Source organism: Chelonia mydas, chromosome 5 (genome assembly GCF_015237465.2).
Source record: "Chelonia mydas isolate rCheMyd1 chromosome 5, rCheMyd1.pri.v2, whole genome shotgun sequence".
NCBI lineage: Eukaryota > Metazoa > Chordata > Testudines > Cheloniidae > Chelonia > Chelonia mydas.
Window position 1 is genome coordinate 88,363,152 of NC_051245.2, and position 18,967 is coordinate 88,382,118.

The window sequence follows — 18,967 nt, forward strand, 5'->3', positions numbered from 1 at the left end:
ATCGCTGTGCCACTGCCACGTTATAAGTGTAGACACAGCTAAAGCGTGCCACAGGGACTCAGAGTCAAAGCCAAGTCTACCTCAGGGTGGACTGTTGTCAACTAGTATTCAAGTTATCTAACTGCAGAGTACCATATTTAAAGCTTTCATACAGGAAACAATTTGTTACAGATCATTTATGCCAGTGGTTCTCAAACATTTTTTTTTTTGGTGACCCCTTTCTAGGGTGACCAGATGTCCCGATTCTATAGGGACAGTCCCCATTTTTGGGTCTTTTTCTTAGATAGGTTCCTATTACCCCCCACCCCCATTCCGATTTTTCACATTTGCTGTCTGGACATCCTACCCCTTTCACAAAGCAAGCCCCTGTCTGTGACAACCCCCGCCCCATAAATTTAAAATGGGGATCAGGGATGTCAGCCCCACTGAGCTGACAGCTCGCGACCCCCTTGTAGCCACCTTGCTACTCCCTGAGGGGTCACGACCCCCAGTTTGATGCATTTGTTTTATACATAAGTATGTTTATTTTATAGAAGTATGATTGTCTTGAAATACTTGGAAGACCGTTGCAGTAAAAGGACATAAGACAAATATCCAATTTAAATGAAAAAACAAAAATACCACCCCTTCTTCCACCCACACACGACCTCAACAACTCAAAGAATTCTCTTTTGACCTTTTCTGTAGCAATGTTCTGGATCATCCTGATAAATGTCAAATGGCCTTCATTTCTTCTTCACGTCTCATTTTCCTACATATTTTATCTCTTTAGTTCTTCCATTACTGTTCCATTTCTCTCTTACTTCTACCTCATTATACCCTCTCAAGACCCTGTATTCATCATCTTCCATCTTGCCTATACTGAATTACTAAGTGAGGAAATGAGAGAGGTCTATAAAGCCATGAATGGTGTGAAGAAAATGAATTAGAAAGTCTTATTTACCCCTTCACACACCACAAGAACTAGAGGTCACACAATGAAAATAAGGCAGCACGTTTAAAACAACCATAAGGACGTATTTCTTCTCACAACGCACAGTCAACATGTAGATCTCATCGGAGGACCTTGAAAAGGCCAATAGTATAACTGGGTTCAAAAAAGAATTAGGTAAGTTCATGAAGCATAGCCATGCCATCAATGGCCATTAGCGAAAATGGTCAGGGACACAACACCAGGCTCTGGGTGTCCCTCAACTTCTCACTGCCAGAAGCTGCGACTGGAGGACAAGGGACGGATCACTCGATAATAGCCCTGTTCTGTTCATCCTGGGCTAGATGGACCATTGGTTTGACCAAGTATGGCCATTCGTATGTTCTTATATTGTCAGTCACCTCATTTAGATCTCCAGACACAAAATGCTACCATATACCAATTTAACAAAATTCCCCTTTCATCAAGCTATTCTAGTTCTCACTCACTAGCACTGCGGCAGTGGCACTGCAAATGTTCACATCAAGAAAGTTTAACAAAAGACAACGTCTAGATAGCAGCCCTCAGCATAGTTAAACTTTACAAGGTTTAGCACGAGGAAAAAAAACACACACACACCTCACCCTTTTTGGGGCCGGGCAGGGCAGGGCAGCAGGGGAAGAACAGAGACAAGTCACTCATTCATTGTTCTTTTTAAACAACTAAAACCTTTCTAAGCATGTGGTTTACAGTGTCTCACCATCCAATTTAGTGCTTCTCTACTTGAAGGTCACTAAGCTATCAGGATAACACTTTAAGCCAAGATTGGTGAATATGTCTCTATAGTGTGGATCTTATTCTTCTCTCCTTACAGAGGAAAAGTTCCTATTCAAATCAGAATAAGCTCCCCCTCCTCTCCCCATGACAACTTCCTATTTTACACAACACTGTAAGACTTTTACAGTTTTATTTTAAAGTTACAGATTGAAACACGTATAGAAGTTACCTGCATGAGAAGATAACATATTAAGTTAGCTATTTTCCACGTTGTCTTATTCCCACTTCCTTTTCACTTTTTTTAGCTAACTTACTGAACAAGTTGTAAGTCTACCATGTGGTCTTGCAGCAAGTAATGTCAATTACCTGTGCAACTTCTTCAACAATGCTTAAAGACTGGAGAGATTTATATCAAGCTGTATCTTGGAAAAATGAAAAATATTGAAGTTGCAGACTAGGACATCACACTTGTCGCTATATACTTGTCTAACGTTTATAAAGCGATTGACCTACCAAACCAATAAGATGGCTTCATAGTACGACCAGTTTATAAAAACAATCTTTGTATCATATACTGTTACAATATTGCTTAAAATGCTGCCATTGAGTACAGTGGATACTTTGCAAGATAGAAGTGTTACGGAACAGAAATGGTTTTATTTAATTTTTTGCATTAACAGTGAACCTTAAAGTTGTACTTTCCGGACATACACACAGTAATCGATTTTACTTTAAAAACTATGTAAAAAATGTGTTCATTACCAGAGTTTCCTTTCTGTGTGTCTGACATTTCTTCATTTAAGTCTTTCTGAAGCGGTCTTCTTACATTTCTGCTTCCTGCACCTTCAACCTCATGAAAAGAGTCTTTTCTTGTCCTGTTAAGCACAGGAATCCGAACTGTAGATTTGTACTCTCTCCAGCTGTCTGAATTGCCACGATGCTCATCGGATATCCATTTCTTAATTTGGTCTTTTTGGGTATCATTTATCCTTACCCCTTGGTTGTGACCCATGTTTTTAAAAGAATTTGAGCTATTCAGAATACAATGTGGTCCTTTTCTGGGACTGCTTCCACAGTGAGCTTGTGTTCCCTTTTTCTTCGGAAAGCCTAGATCTATTTTTTTGCCAGGTCCGTAAGCATCCATGGCGTGGCAGTCCTGTTGTAAAGGGCTCCTCTTCAATTCCTCCTCATCTAAAACTCCCCACTCCTTTTTTCTTTTGGCAAAGCAAGGTTTTGCAGCATCTCCCATTGTAATTGCTGTTCAATAGAATACTTTGCACCTGGAGGGGAAAAAAAAGGAGGTAGTTTCAAATAATCAACTGTTTAACAACAGATACAAGAGGAATAAAAACATAACAGGTTTAGGAAATGAGTAACTCACGGTTTTCCTCAGTACACAATGCATATATTATCAAGTCTAAAGCTGGGCAATTTCTTTCCCGCAGGAAATTACAAATTGACCAAAATATGAATTTATCAGGGCACCAAAACTATTTGCCAATATGGAAAATAGTTTTAACCAAAAACAATTTTTTTTGACATGATGAAACATTTTATTTCAACATTCATTTTGAAACAATGTTTTTTTCAATTTGCAATCAAAACTTGTTTGTTTTGACATATCCATCCCCCCCCCCTTTGATTTTGGTGAGAAATCCACAAATAAGATCTATATAACTAAATGTTAAGCATTTGCATTGTCTTTTTACTGTATTTCTTTATTCTGTATCAAAGCAATATTACTCATTTAATTTGAAACTGAACGGTGCCTGCCATCATATATATATTTATTCAGGAAGCTGTAGCTCAAATTTAAGACAACATTTTGAAGGGCTCAACCCAGGCATGAGTAAACAAAACACGTCACCCATCTGAAAAGTATTAGGTTTAGCTATACCAGGACACACGAAGAGGAAGAAAAGGTCAGATGTACAAAGGTATATAGACACCTAAAATTGAAGACAGGCACTTTTGAAAAATCCAATGAGGCACCTAAGTTTATGTCTACACTGCAATAAAAAACCTGCAGCACTAAGTCACGGAGCCCAGGTCAGCTGACTCAGGCTTGCAGGGTTTGAGCTGCAGGGCTAAAAATTGCAGTTTCCATGTTCAGGCTGCAACCTGAGCTCTGAGACGACCCTCCCCCCGGCCTGTGCACAGCAATTTTATAGCCTTGCAGGCTGAGCTGCAGGAGCAGCTGTGGCCATGCTGTGGGTCTTTTATCACAGTGAAGATGTACCCTGAGTGAGTTAGCTTCCCAATTGGCAAAAAGAAAAGGAGTACTTGTAGCACCTTAGAGATTAACAAATTGGGACTTACATGACTAACCTGCTGAAGTGCTTTCATAAAGCCTGCTTGGCCCTACACCTGCATCTTTAGGAACCTAAAGACATCTGTACATCTGACCCTAAGTTTTTAATTCTCTCTCTCTCATATATTTTATGAAACTTTCTATAAAAAAGAATAGGTTATTTTCAAATGAAGCGCTTGAAACCACACAGACATTGCACTTAAAATGAAGGCATAATAAAGTAGGCGAACGCCTAGATGGGTGTACTGGTACTAAATCCATAATTACACAGTCTTGTGGAGCTCCACAATTGCTACTGGATCAGGGGAGAGTTTTACACCCTTCAAGATAATCTATGGTGGGTGGGGAAAGTTAACAAAGAATCAGCTATGCAGCTATATATTAGTGATCTAACATGTTTTATAATTGTCCCGGAAAAACCCAACTACACACTCAACAACAAGGGAAGGTTATGAAATGCACCACGCACACAGGGAGGAAGCTCAGAGTCCAAGTACAGGACGGGATTTGCCCACGAGGCTGAGCTGTCAAACCGCCGCCGCTTCCTGGCAGGGTGCGCCCGCCTTTGGGTTTCCTCTCCGCCCCCGCCGGACCTCACGGGCTCCAGCAAGGACCGGGGACACGCCAGCCCCGCTCGCACCGGGCGGCCCTGTCCCAGACATTCGCGCTGCGAGCTGCCGACCCCGCGAGGCCGCCAGACCAGGCCGGCAGCTAGGGGGGCCCGCGGGAGGGGCCGGGTCCCCGCAGCGCTCAGGAACTCAGGGGCCCGGCCCCTCCTCCTGTGCCTGCCCCGGCACGGGGTTTCCCGGAGACTCCCAGGAACCGCGGGGCAGCGAGACAGGCCGGGCGGCAGGTGGTGGTGGGGGGGGGGGGGAGTAGGAACATAGGACCTGGGGGGCGGGAGAAGCAGCTCCCCAGTCACCGCGGGGGGGTGGGGGGGAGGTGTCAGGCTCGCGCGCCCGGAAGCCCAGCGGTCGTGGGAAAGGCCCGGGGGAGCCTCCGCCGCCGCGGCCCCGGGAAGGACACTCACCCTCGGCCCTTCCGGTTATTGCTCCCTCTTCATTGTGCCGACTCGAAGCGGAAGCGCCTGAAGCCCTGCAGAAACCCGTCCGGGCAGCCCTTCCGGAAACCCTCCCCCATCCGTCATCGCGCACCTTCCCCTACCCGGCGCGTAGCGATCACGTCACACTCCGGCCGCCATGACACCGGAGGCAAACTAGAACGCATTGCCCTGTGCCCATGGACAACAGGAGCGGACGGGGCTGAGGGCGGAATGGCCTCCTCGGTGGTCCGAGCCACGGTCCGGGCCGTGAGCAAGAGGAAGATACAGGCCACCCGGGCCGCCCTTACTCTGGTGAGTAACGCGGGGGGTTGCGCTGCGCCCGCGACGGCTGTTAGCCCCGGGGCCAGGTCTGTGGGGCCGCGGCGGGGCGGTGAGCGGAGCCCGTTTCCGGCGGGCGGGGGTCGCTTCTCCGGGCGATGGCTGTGCAGCCCCCTCCCGTGGTGAAGGGCGCTTCCATGGCCCGGCCTGCGCAGCACTCCCGCGGGGGCGGTGAGGGAGCAAATGACCGGAGCCCCCCGCCCGGCCGCGCTGTTCGCCTGCGGGCTCGGCCAGGCGCTCTCGGTTGGGTCGCAGGCGAGAGCTGGGGCGCGCGCGGTGGGATGAATCCTGGGTCGCCGACTGTCGAGGTTTTATTGCGAGGTTGGCGATATTTGATGTTTTTTGGAAAGCCCCTGCTCCTGGAATCACGAGATTACACGAGACTCTTGGCTTTCACTTACCTTTAAAGGAGCCTTCACCTCTCGGGGTTAGGCAGGAAAGCTTGAACGGGGCAAGTGAACGCACGGTAAGGGCTCAGGAACCAGAAGACGCACAAAAAGATCCCTGAATAGAAATACACTCACAAGCACAAGTGTATGTTTCCAGCCTCCAATTTCAAACCAGTCTTGTGATTTTTACGAGACTGACTCACTATTTTGAATGTTTGTAGTTGGCAAAATTGTTACCTCCAGTTACAATTCAAGAATCTCTCGCTGATGCCACCTACTCAGCCGTACAGGGATGTCGCCTGTGCTCTGGCTGAGATATTACAGTATGTTAACAAGGGGGCATGGGAAGAAGCTGTGGTGCTGATAAGTCAACTGTACCAATGTTCACACAGATCCGCCCTGTGTTTCTCTCTACCCATCTGCACAAGTACAATCAAGATTCTTTTAATCCATGATTGCCCTATCGAAATGTACCTCTCAAGTGGCCCCTTGCTTACGTGGCACTTTACGTTAAGGGTACTTTCCTTGTGCTGTGTGCTACTAAGGCCCCCATTGGACTGCTTGTAATGTGTTTGCATAAGTAGAAATAAATAAATAGGTAAGATTTATACTTATGACCACCCGTTGGGTTTTTTCTTTTGATGTCATGTCAGAAAAGATCTCTACGGCATGTCATCATCTAAAAATGCAGAAAAAAGGCTCAGAAAAGGGCACTGACATGAGCAGGCACACTTGTGAATGAGGGGACTTCTGATACAAGGACTAGTTTCTTTAGAAAAGACGAGTAAGAAGACCAATGATAGAAATGAAAGAGACAGGGGCCTACTTAGATGTTCTTATGTATCCTTCCCCCCACAGTATATAGGGTAAAAAGAAAAGGAGTACTTGTGGCACCTTAGAGACTAACCAATTTATTTGAGCATAAGCTTTCGTGAGCTACAGCTCACTTCATCGGATGCATACTGTGGAAAGTGTAGAAGATCTTTTTATACACACAAAGCATGAAAAAATACCTCCCCCCACCCCACTCTCCTGCTGGTAATAGCTTATCGAAAGCGATCACTCTCCTTACAATGTGTATGATAATCAAGGTGGGCCATTTCCAGCACAAATCCAGGGTTTAACAAGAACGTCTGAGAAAGGGGGGGAGCGGGGTTAGGAAAACAAGGGGAAATAGGTTACCTTGCATAATGACTTAGCCACTCCCAGTCTCTATTGAAGCCTAAGTTAATTGTATCCAATTTGCAAATGAATTCCAATTCAACAGTCTCTCCTTGGAGTCTGGTTTTGAAGTTTTTTTATTGTAATATCTCAACTTTCATGTCTGTAATCGCGTGACCAGAGAGATTGAAGTGTTCTCCGACTGGTTTATGAATGTTATAATTCTTGACGTCTGATTTGTGTCCATTTATTCTTTTACGTAGAGACTGTCCAGTTTGACCAACCCCCTCCGCCGCTTCCTCAGACGTTCTTGTTAAACCCTGGATTTGTGCTGGAAATGGGCCACCTTGATTATCATACACATTGTAAGGAGAGTGATCGCTTTCGATAAGCTATTACCAGCAGGAGAGTGGGGTGGGGGGAGGTATTTTTTCATGCTTTGTGTGTATAAAAAGATCTTCTACACTTTCCACAGTATGCATCCGATGAAGTGAGCTGTAGCTCACGAAAGCTTATGCTCAAATAAATTGGTTAGTCTCTAAGGTGCCACAAGTACTCCTTTTCTTTTTACGAATACAGACTAACACGGCTGTTACTCTGAAACCAGTATATAGGGTGGCACTTGGTGGATTAAAAAAAAAGAAAAGTTAGGACCTAATTCTCCCCTCCATTGCCGATTCTCTCTCTCTCGTTCATGGCGTCTGCAGAGCAATATTCTAGTAATATAATTGTAGGTCCGTCAGCCATTTCCCAGTCTCCTCAGAATGTGAAAGATGACCTTCATGCAGTCCCTGCTGTGAAGTGATAAACCGTGACTGATGTCATCAAACCGGCCACTAAACTTTGACTGTCAACCTCCCAGTCAAAAGAGCAACCAAATAAGCACACAGACAAAGTGCTCATTCTAAAACAGGGGTTGTATGCAGATAATCGAGTGTAGAAATTGGCCTTCAAAATTGACAAAAGGAGTATGATTATTAAATTACATCCTTAACTTGTAGAACTCACATGCCACAGGCTATTATTGAGGCTACTTGATCAGTAAGACTTATAATTGGACACTTGTAAATTAAAGGGGGAAACTATATGAACATCTGCAGTGTTGCTTCTCCACAAATAAAGAAATACAAAATTAGTAGGGCTGGCAAGCAATTAAAAACGTTAATTGTGATTAGTCTCACGATTTAAAAAATTAATCTCGATTAATTGCATGATTGATCGCACTGTTAATAGTAGAATACCATTTTTTGAAATATTTTTGGATGTTTTCTACATTTTCAAATATATTGATTTCAGTTACAACGCACAACACAAAGTGTACAGTGCTCGCTTTATATTTATTTTTGATTACAAATATGTGTGCTATAAAAAACAAAAAAAATATTTTTCAATTCACCTCAATCAAGCACTGTAATACAATCTCTTTATCGTTAAACTTGAACTTACAAATAACTGCATTCAAAAATAAAACAATGTTAAACTTTGGAACCTACAAGTCTATTCAATCGTACTTCTTGTTCAGTCAGTCAGTCAGCCAAACAAGTTTGGTTGCATTTGCAGGAGATAATGCTGCTCGCTTCTTGTTTACAATGTCACTTGAAAGTGAGAACAGGAGTTCACATGGCACTGTTGTAGCCGATGTCGCAATGTGCCAGACGCGTTAAGGATTCATATGTCCTTTCATGCTTCAACCACCATTCCAAAAGCAATGCATCCATGCTAATGAGGAGTTCTGCTCAATCACCGTCCAAAGCAGTGCAGACTGACACATGTTCACTTTTATCATCTGAGTCGGATGCCACCAGCAGACAGTTGATTTTCTTTTTTGGTGGTTCGCATTGTGTAGTTTCCAAATTGGAGTGTTGTTTTTTTAAGACTTCTGCAAGCATGCTCCACACCTCGTCTCTCTCATATTTTGGAGGGCACTTCAGGTTCTTAAACCTTGGGTCGAGTGATGTAGCTATCTTTAGAAATCTCACACTGGTACCTTCTTTGCATTTGGTCAAATCTGCAGTGAAAGGGTTCTTAAAATGAACACGTCCTGAGTCGTCATCTGAGACTGCTATAACATGAAATATATAGCAGAATGCGGGTAAAAAGACTCTCCCCCAAGAAGTTCAGTCACAAATTTAATTAACGCATTATTTGTTTAACGAGCGTCATCAGCATGGAAGCATGTCCTCTGGAATGGTGGCCGAAGCATGAAGGGGCATACGAGCGTTTAGTATATTTGGCACGTAAATACCTTGCAATGACAGCTACAGTAGTGCCATATGAATGCCTGTTCTCGCTTTCAGGTGACATTTGAAATAAGAAGCAGGCAGCATTATCTCCCGTAAATGTAAACAAACTTCTTTGTCTTAGTGATTGGCTGAACAAGAAGTAGGACTAGTGGGACTTGTAGGCTCCAAAGCTTGACGTAGTTTTGTTTTTGAGTGCAGTTACGGAACAAAAAAAAATCTACATTTGTAAATTGCACTTCACAATAAAGAGATTGCATTATGGTATTGTATGAGATGTATTGACAAATACTATTTCTTTTGTTTCTCATTTTACAGTGCAGATATTTGTAATAAAAATAATAATATAAAGTGAGCACTGTACGCTTTTGTATTCTGTGTTGTAATTGAAATCAATATATTTGAAAATGTAGTAAAACATCCAAAAATATTTAATAAATTTCAATTGGTATTTTATTGTGTCTGAGGTGGTTGCTGGATCTTGAGGTAATGTGGTGATCCGTGGGTTTCTTGTGTAATGTCATTTGTAGGGTTCCATTGTTGAAGCTAATGATGGTGTCCAGGAAGTTGATGCTGGTGTGGGGAATGATGTGGGAGTGTTGATGCTGATGGGGGAGTGTTCTTGAGAGAGTTGGATGGATGGATGGTGGTGGTTGAAGTTGCGGTGGAAACCTGAAGGAGTTTAGGTCTTCTGTCCAGACGATGAAAATATTATCAATCTATCTCGGGTACATCGCTGGTTTCATGATTAATGATCTTGCACTCATAACCGTACGTATCTCTTTTGTAGGTTTGTTTTTTTTAAATTAAAATAAAAAACTTCTAGTGGTTATCTGTGACCGTTACTGGCAAGAATATAATATGAATCCAAAGGACTGTTGGGGCATAAACTGATTTCCAGCTCGGGTCAAGAAATTTCCCTTCTGACTAATTTTTCAAGGTTAATTTATATGCTGAAGACTTATCTGAATAGCTTCCAACACTCCAAGTGCATACAGGATCTGGGGGACAGGCTTTGAAGGAATTGATTAAAAATTCACAGATTAGAGATGTAATAGCTTTACCCCTCAAAACTAAGACACAAAATGGTTTTAACTTCAGAACTCCTCAGTGCACGATCTGCTCGCTTGGGCTGTGTGCTGAGATCAGGACATGAGACTTAGTTGATGATTTTATCCGATTCAGAAGGAAAACTGCATCAGAGTACAGTTATTTCGACTTGAGAAGGTTATCGTCACAACTATAAAAGCAAGATTTTTTTTTTTTTTTTAATGAAAACTAAACTTCTGTAGAAACTGCCCCCTATTTTCACCATGGAAATTTCCTGCTCACCATTGATAAGTGAGAGAATGCATTTGTCAGTTTTGGCTTTATTATGGTAGATTTATACCATTATGAGGGCTTATATTTTCCTTTGCATTAGCTGCCAATCTTCACTGTGGGAGACATGCTACTGATGTGTTTCCTCTCTGGTATTGCAATTCCTGTGTTTCCCTGGTGATTGAACATCAGACAACTTGCAGGTATACAAAGTAGACTTCTTTGATGGCCTTATTTGTTTCTGAAGCCAGTTCTCTGGCACCTAGACCTTGATAAGACAGATTTGTGCAGAGCCAGAGTCTGGCTAGCTTCTCATAGAAACACTGTCAGATTAAAGATCATAGTTTAAACACAAGAAAACTTATTTTGTTATCTTTAACTGAAAGCATTTCAAAATTCTCAGTCTCGCGATCTGTTTAGTTCTTCTGACATTTCACTCAGATTGGGCAGTGAAGGCATACTAACATTTTCTGGGTTTTATGCATAGTACGATATTGCAGATATGGTTGCAAAATTAACAAAAAAAAATCTTGTGATGAACTTTTCTTGAGAAGTTTCTCAATTTTCAGTATTGTATTTTTCAAAAAGAGAATTTAAATTTTAGTCCCAAACTTCCTGTGATGTATTCATTTATTATCTACAAATGTGTTGTCTGTCTGGTGGGAGGCAGGGGGCTATTTGATCCCCTTTACATTATGGTTTCAGCTTGTGGTGAAGTTAATTTATAAACTGCCCTTTTCAGTAAATCCTCATGTGCATTAACCAGGTTAATTCTATGAGACCTTGTCTACGCTAAAGGGAAAAGTCGATCTAAGCTACACAGTTTGAGTTACATGAATAGCGTAACTCAAATCGACGTAGCTTAGATCTACTTACCGTGGGGTCCACACAACACGACGTCGACGGCAGATGGTCTTCCGTTGACTCCCCTTACTCTTCTCAATCAGGTGGAGTACATTAGTCGACGGAAGAGCGATCGGCAGTCGATTTAGCGGGTCTTCCTTAGACCCGTTAAATCAACCGCTGATGCATCGATCGCCGTGGCATAGATCCTCTGGTAAGTGTAGACAAGTCCTGAGTCTACATCTGACAGACAGCTTAAAATTGTGCAATTTAGGGTGTTAATTGTGGTTTGTAACTGAAAAACACAACAAGTTGAATGGCTCGTTTATACTCTCGCTGGTGACACCGATGCGAGAGGTGGACTTCTAACGTGCGGGAGGGGAAGCTGAACTGAAAACTTGAAAGCTGTGAAGCTGAAATGAAACAGTGCTTTTATTTGCAATGGACAGTAGAAGCAGGGAAAAGTTAATAAAATCTCTTTATTTTTCAGACTCCGTCAGCTGTACATAAGATCAAACAGCTTCTTAAAGATAAACCTGAGCATGTAAGTACAAATGGAAGGCATTCTTGTACGCTATTCTAATATTTTTAGCTTACCTTATGGAGAGCACTCTTAATTAGTATTATACTAGCAGCTGTCCTGTGAAGTACTTGTGATCAGTGTAAAACAATGCAGCTTGAAACAATCACTGTGGACACTATATAGACATGAGATCTTCCTTTTTTTGTAATAAATGCATTTATCCAACAAGCTTTATTTTCATGTACAAAAATCAAATGAGGTGGCGGGAAATGACTATAATGACAATAAGTCAACTGTCATAATCTTTGAGACAGATTAAACTCCAGCATGCTTTCCTTAAAGGTTTAACAAGATTTTAATGTATGTCCATACTACCACTTTAATGAAACTAGTCTAATCTGTTGATGCTAGTAAGGTAACGATTTCGTAGTATGACCAGAGATCTCCAACTATTGATGTGAAGGTATTCTTCAAATAATTTTATGAAACTTTTGAATTTCTCAAAGCAGGTTATTTTGTTGTGAAGTATGTTATGTCCTTATAATGTTGCCCCTTCTGACCTGAGGGTTAGCCAGTATTTGGGGTCTTGCTTGTTTCCGTTAGGAGAAGACATTGATGCTACTCGTCAGGTATTTCTTTGGTGTGATCCTGTTTATTTACAAGAATGAACACAAAGTCCTGTTTCTCTGAACACAGTAAAAACAAACAGCAAGTGTTTTCCTTACTCAGAGATCCAAGTCTGCTCCAACAAGTACTATGCCCAAAAGAAAGTCTGTCTCTTATTTTCTTACCAGGGCCACTCTCACGACTACTTCTCTCACTTTCTGTCTATCACACACACAACTACAACTTGTCAAGTCCCTCGTCCCTGTGTTTGTAACTAGTTCCAAGAAACCCTCTTAGCCCACATGGTTTAGCTTCTGATCGACTTTGCCACGTGGCCATTGCCTTGGGTGGTGGCATGCTTGTTTCCAGCTATCGCTACATATGGGGCATTTAATTGTTATATGCCTGTCAGTTTTTTACAAGGTCTGTGATTGTCATAAATTAAAGATCTTGTTGGTGGCAGCCATTAACACTGTCCAACACAATAATTATACAGATCATTTCCTTTCCTCCCTTATTCATAATTATGTAGTAAAGATTTTATGTGTAGCGTACAATGTGGCTGTTTGGAATAGACAGTGTCACTGTGCAGAGTGTTTTCTGGTCCACATGTCCCTGGCAACTTCTCCTCAACTGTTGTTTATGCAGATGTTCTTTTGGTCTGATCTACGTATAGTTAGTGGTTAGAATATATTGACTGAATTATGAGTCAGTATGGCTTGCTGGGTCAATGTAGAGCAGATGTTAAAAATGGGAAGGGCTGAGTGGTAATATGGCTAATGGAAATTGCAATCCATGGAACTTTTTAGTATATTGTGAAATAGAGGTTATCTCCACTAAGCAGCATAGCAATGCTGTGAAAATGTAGCTGTATTTGGCTCAGCCTCAAACTTGCCAGCATTACATAAATTGTTTCAATTGCTCCTACAATGAGGAGAAGTAAGCGCCGGCCTGCAACTCATTGCAACAGGCATAGAGAAGATCCTGTACTACGATTTTTACTGGGCGGGATGAGAGCCGGGTGAGAGAATTTGGAATGCAGCACATTAAGCTCTAGAACTGGCTTGCTTTCTGTGGTGAGTGTGTGTTCAAGTTTGTAAAGTGCTGTGGATGGACAGTACTGTATAAAGATAAACTGTCTCATTTGAAGTTATAAAACCATTTGGCTTTGAAGCAAGATTTTCTCATCCAAACTGTTTATAAGGCCAAACTCCTACAAGGGTGCCAACAGTTTTATTATTGAATTACATTAGAACGCTATTTTTACACACTGTAGGTCTTTGTCCACAATAGGAACACTCATATGTGTAGCTTTCCACTATTGCAGCACTGCGTGTGATAGCAAAAGTAGACGGGAAGTTGTAGTGTAGGCAGGGCTTAGGCTAACCCTGACAATATGATGGCAGAAGTGCCTCTGCTCCGTTGACATTTTCACCACTATTACAGCCACTCGTGTAGAATTATAGGTCTCAATTGTACCGGTGTACTGCATAGGAGTTAGGCTTCAGTTTGAGTATATATTATGCATTTTATAACTTAGAAGTTCGGACTCACTTTTCTAGTCAGTCTGTACCAAAAAAAAAAGAAAGAAAGAAACCCAAAACATTTCGGCTCTTCAGTCTTAAAATGAATTCCTCCTAATTTTAACCCTAGATGACAGGGGGAAAACATTGAGTGGTAGCTATCGAGTTGATTCGTTCACTGAGTTTCCAACTCTCTGCTGGCACACTATAAATTTAAATAAAAGTGACTAAAACTCTCTTATATTTCAGGTAGGTGTGAAAGTTGGAGTCCGTACAAGGGGGTGTAATGGACTTTCGTACACGTTAGAATATACAAAAACAAAAGGCAACTCCGATGAAGAAGTAGTTCAAGATGGTGAGTGTTTATTTGTTCTTATCTATTTGAAGCAGTAAAAAGGAGGGGAGGGCAGGTGCAGAATAACTTGATTACTAAACTTCCAAACTATAATGGAGTAGAGACAGGCTAGAATTTACTAGCTGCATGAAGTTACTGAGAGAAATCCTTGGATACCCTAGTAGGAATTGCTGTTGCTGTCCCTTTAGATTCCATTGTAAAAGTACCCACTTGTTAAAACTTCCTGGATTAAATTTAAATACTGCAGCACAGAGGGTACAAATTGCATCCTTTTTCCTCCCCACCATATGTCCAGGCTGTACCATGGGTTGGAGTTCTCCAAGAGCTGGGAGGCTATGTTTACATCTGGTGGTGGGGTGGCAGCTTTAAGTTAAGGCTCGGGTATCAGGATCCTCCTTGTGAAGGTTGCTTAGTGGAGCACATCCTCCAGCAGGCTCTGGTCACAAGCACTTCTTTGTCAGCACAGCCTACTTCTTTTGGCTAACCTTGGAGGCTCCAGGCCCCTGGGGTTGCTTCATCCCTGGGTTAGATTGATATACACTGGCACAGAATATACTAAAATGAAACAAAGGACCTTCCAAAAACCACTGCTTTTATATAAACTAATGGATTCTCGTCTTTGGTTTATCATTATTGGTATTGTTTTTTATTTCTTCATCTACAAAGCCAAATTGGCTTACTAAAATGAGCAATCATAAATAGTCTGTAAATCAAAACTGCAGTCTTAATGTTCAACATCCTGCAGCCTGTGAAACTTCTGTTTGCTATTGGAAAAGGCAGGATTTCCAGCTGTTAAGACTTCAGAAGCACTAATTCCTAGCCCTGATCGTTTGTAGTATATTGGATGGATCTTACACCTCCCACTAGTACAGAACTAAATATTGCTAGTAATTCAGCTTCACCCATATAACTTTGGCAAGGGGAAGGATAGTCCATTTGAGAAGGAAATAAGAAAATATTTTTGAGGCAGGTTTTCTTTAAAAAGTCAGCTGCTTGAAAGCAGCACAGAGCTTTGGACTGTTAGTAATCCCAATAGAAATGGATTAATGAACATAATTCATAGACATCAAGGTCAGAAGGGTTCATTGTGATCATCTAGTCTGACCTCCTGTGTAACACGGGCCATAGAACTTCCCCAAAATAATTCCTACATCATATGTCCTTTTAAAAAAAAATCCAGTCTTGATTTAACAATTGTCTGTGACGGTGAATCCTCCATGGCCCTTTAAGTTGTTCCAAGGGTTAATTACTCTCACTATTAAAAATTTACATCTTATTTTCAGTCTGTGGGAGTGTCAAAGCTGCACTTTATTGCACAGTTACACAATTACGTTGGTATGACCCCTCATGAAGTGTAAATAAATATACCATAATATCAGTACTTAACCATTTGCAGATAGCAAGCGATAGTAATCTCAACTTGAGTTCTGTAGCAGAGGCAAGAAAAGGATGAATATCGTGAAAGAAGCAAGAAAATGCAACAATAATTACATTGTCAGACTTCAGTTTTTAGCTTCATTTTATATCCTCGTTATCTATCAGATTGTACTGTAATACAAGAAGAGTTCAAAATGAGCAAAACCTTTGTCAGATTACGTAACAGTTGTTTTGTTTTTGTCCCATTCTAGGAGTCAGAGTGTTTATTGAAAAGAAAGCACAGCTGACACTTCTAGGAACTGAAATGGACTATGTAGAAGACAAACTATCCAGTGAATTTGTCTTCAATAACCCAAACATCAAAGGAACATGTGGCTGTGGAGAAAGCTTTAACATTTGAAATCTCAGGAGTATTACCTTGGCTTTTAACACCATGAAACACTTCTTCATGACTTTCTAACGCTGTCACATTTCTTCCAGGTTTTTAGGCTTTGTAAAATGTGTCTGCGTTTCAAGGAAAATAAAGTGAATGCATTTGGGAAATGTAACCGTGTGTGAAATTTCAGCACTGGTATATTTATTCAGTCATTTGGGGTGAATTGGGCTCTGGATGGTCAGAACAGCAAGGTGCACTAGCACTTCTGTGTTTTCATATGTGAAGGGAAATAAATCTCAATATTTCTCCTTTTCTTGTCATTTCCCTCTCCTTCACCCCTACCAGCCACCCAAAAAGTGTTCTCTGAGAACACACGGCCTGTGCATTCTGCTTTAATTAGAAGAAAACTATAAGACTGTATATGTATGAATAGGCTTCAGAATTAACTTACCTTCTTTTGTGTGTGTTTTCTTTTTAAATGAGTGTATGTATCTGACAGAGGTTTCCAATGTCTTCACCCCCTTGATACTTTGAGCATGGCTTTACTGGTGATCTGTTCTCCAAGGAAAATTAATAAGCTCTAAAAGGGAGGAAATCTTGCCTCCTTGTGCTCAAATTTTCATGTTATGTCACCAACCGAGGCTATATCTTGGAATGAGCTAATTCAAGTCTCCAAAGTTGTGCTCACCCTTGCATTTTGAGTTATCTGATTCCCTATATAAATATTTTCCTTTCCTTGTAGCAAGCACAATCTCCTTGCTGCAGCCAGGAAGACAAGCGGTGTGGTGTTCAAAAATAATGTTGCATCTTCAACTGTTTGAATGTTAAGGCAGAATGTCCTCAGGCCTCCTTTTCCCACACCCCATATTTCTGTCTTTGCTCCCAGTTGACCAAGACAACAAAATTCCTAAACTGCTTCCAACCCAGGTCCTCGCTTTTTGCAGTACATGTATGTATTCCCCCTATGCTGTCTGGTCACCCGACAAGGAAATTGTTTTATGATGGTGGAAGGAATTTTGTCACTTTCCTGTGGTCATACTCATGACTGACTTTCTGTCACAGCTTGAATCTCATTGGTAACTTGAGTAGATGTTAGGTTTTCCCGTGTAAAGTTGACTCTAAATTCTGTTCAACAGTTGTTTGAGGTGAAGGTAACTTTATAAAAGGTAAATTTCACTGTAGTTTAAAAAACACTTCAGAATCTTTATGACTTGTATTAAAAACAATGAAATTAGTTCTTTTGTTAAACTGACACTGGCATTAATTTAAAGGAAGACAAAACTTATTGCTTGGAAGAAGCCATTTTCTTTGATAGAAAGAAACTAGTTTAATCCCCCTCTCGCTCATTAAGATCCTTCTGGCTACACACCAATCTTCCCAACTTGTATCATTCTTCAGCACCTCCTCCCCAGCTACTCAGGCATCAGTAAACATCTCTCCAGGCTTTTCAGAAAGGGGAAAAAGCTATTGTTGCTAGAGCAGTTGAGCTGAAAGTTAGCCAAAAAGGGGAGAGGGGGGACAAATGAGGTGTAAAAGAGCTCACAAGGAGTACCTGGATGCTGGCTTTAAAGAAGAAAGTTGGAGTAGGGGAAGGAGCTGGGACTGAATAAGGGATAAAGCCTGGAGATGGAGCATCCAGGAGTGAATTCATTCTGGAAAGAAAAGGGGTACTTGTGGCACCTTAGAGACTAACACATTTATTTGAGCATAAGTTTTCGTGAGCTACAGCTCACTTCATCGGGTGCATTCAGTGAACTCATGAAAGCTTATGCTCAAATAAATTTGTTAGTCTCTAAGGTGCCACAAGTACTCCTTTTCTTTTTGCGGATAGAAACTAACACGGCTGCTACTCTGAAACCTCTCATTCTGGAAAGCTGTTTTTTGGTACTTGAGAGGGTGGACTGTGGACTGTTACCTGCTGGGGGAGTGGAAATGCAGCTAGAACTGGCTGAGGGAGGAGGAGATAAAACTATGGCATCCTCCCTGCAGTAGTCAGCACAGCCCACAATAATAGAAGGTTGAAGCTTCCACGTGTATTGCTTAATTAATATTCATACTTGAATTTTAATTATTTTGTAATATATGCAATTTTGATGTAAAAACACTGGAGTTTTCCTTTATCAACTGTCATACACAAATAGTTCCTTTGTTAATGTTCTATAACTACTATATATAATAAAGTATATGGGGAAAACCTGACAATAAACTCAGTAGATTTGAATTTCTAATGCCACAGTCCTCCATTCCTGCTAAAAAAAAAAATCAAGTCTATGGGGTATTGTAGAGCTAATGTATAAAATAGTCCCAATGATAGACTAATTCTCGCATTTGTAAATCTATTCCTTACTGGAAGATTTTTAAAAAAGAATGTAACGGGTGGTTGGTAAAAGTGGTATCCCTGTATTCACTCTAACTCTCTGTTTTTGAGTTCTTGAGGACTTTTGCATATTCATGGGTCTGTGTATATGCTCTGAGAGTGAAAGTTTCATATTCTGTGAAATAGTCTCCGAAGAGAGTTGTCATATTTACTAAAGCAACTAACGCACAATCTATTAAAGTACATTTATGTAAATGCTAATAATTTATGTATGAATATAGTTAATCAGTGCATCTATAATGTGTGCAGTACTGTCTGTAGAGTTCTCAGTTGTAATAAATAACTGCTTGTTGGTAAACATTAACTACTCTTGTTTTGCACAGCTCTAACAAATGAGCACTTCAGGCTCATGCAAGTAGCTCAGTTATAATTCTATGGCTTGTAAACTGATGTTCACCGAGGAATATTCACTTAATGTTTTCTAAGCACTAGTAACTCTGGAAAAATAAAGTAGGTATGTCGTAAGAATGTCATTTTATTAAAGTATAAAAATGAAAA

At 41.2% G+C, this 18,967-nt stretch overlaps 2 protein-coding genes across 9 annotated transcripts in view; one reads left to right on the plus strand and one right to left on the minus strand.

Moving 5' to 3' along the window:
- The window catches only part of LOC102933014 (terminal uridylyltransferase 7), a 51,899-nt gene extending 46,733 nt beyond the window's left edge, over positions 1 to 5,166 (minus strand). For all 7 annotated transcript variants that reach the window (XM_043547265.1, XM_037901756.2, XM_037901755.2 and 4 more), the window contains exons 1-2: positions 5,029 to 5,166; positions 2,450 to 2,967 (exon numbers count right to left, since the gene is read on the minus strand). In XM_043547265.1, coding sequence (XP_043403200.1) covers positions 2,450 to 2,936 — 487 coding nt within the window. In that variant the 5' untranslated portion in view covers positions 2,937 to 2,967; positions 5,029 to 5,166. The remainder of the gene's footprint in view (positions 1 to 2,449; positions 2,968 to 5,028) is intronic.
- A 52-nt stretch (positions 5,167 to 5,218) lies between these two features.
- LOC102934987 (iron-sulfur cluster assembly 1 homolog, mitochondrial) lies at positions 5,219 to 18,967 on the plus strand. Of its 2 annotated transcripts, none has more exons than XM_037901758.2 (4): positions 5,219 to 5,352; positions 11,823 to 11,876; positions 14,234 to 14,339; positions 15,968 to 18,967. In XM_037901758.2, the coding sequence occupies exons 1-4, from the start codon at positions 5,272 to 5,274 to the stop codon at positions 16,114 to 16,116; spliced, it is 390 nt and encodes a 129-aa protein (XP_037757686.1). In that variant the 5' UTR covers positions 5,219 to 5,271; the 3' UTR covers positions 16,117 to 18,967. The 2 variants fall into 2 exon arrangements, with proteins under 2 accessions (XP_037757686.1, XP_043403202.1); XM_043547267.1 differs by lacking the exon at positions 5,219 to 5,352 and adding an exon at positions 9,763 to 9,940.

What these genes read in the sequence shown, in the direction of transcription:
- LOC102934987 (XM_037901758.2), top strand. Translation starts at nt 5,272, where the DNA reads ATGGCCTCCTCGGTGGTCCGAGCCACGGTCCGGGCCGTGAGCAAGAGG. An exon ending in CCCGGGCCGCCCTTACTCTG is followed by an intron (nt 5,353 to 11,822) that starts GTGAGTAACGCG and finishes TTTATTTTTCAG; the next exon opens with ACTCCGTCAGCTGTACATAA. An exon ending in TTAAAGATAAACCTGAGCAT is followed by an intron (nt 11,877 to 14,233) that starts GTAAGTACAAAT and finishes CTTATATTTCAG; the next exon opens with GTAGGTGTGAAAGTTGGAGT.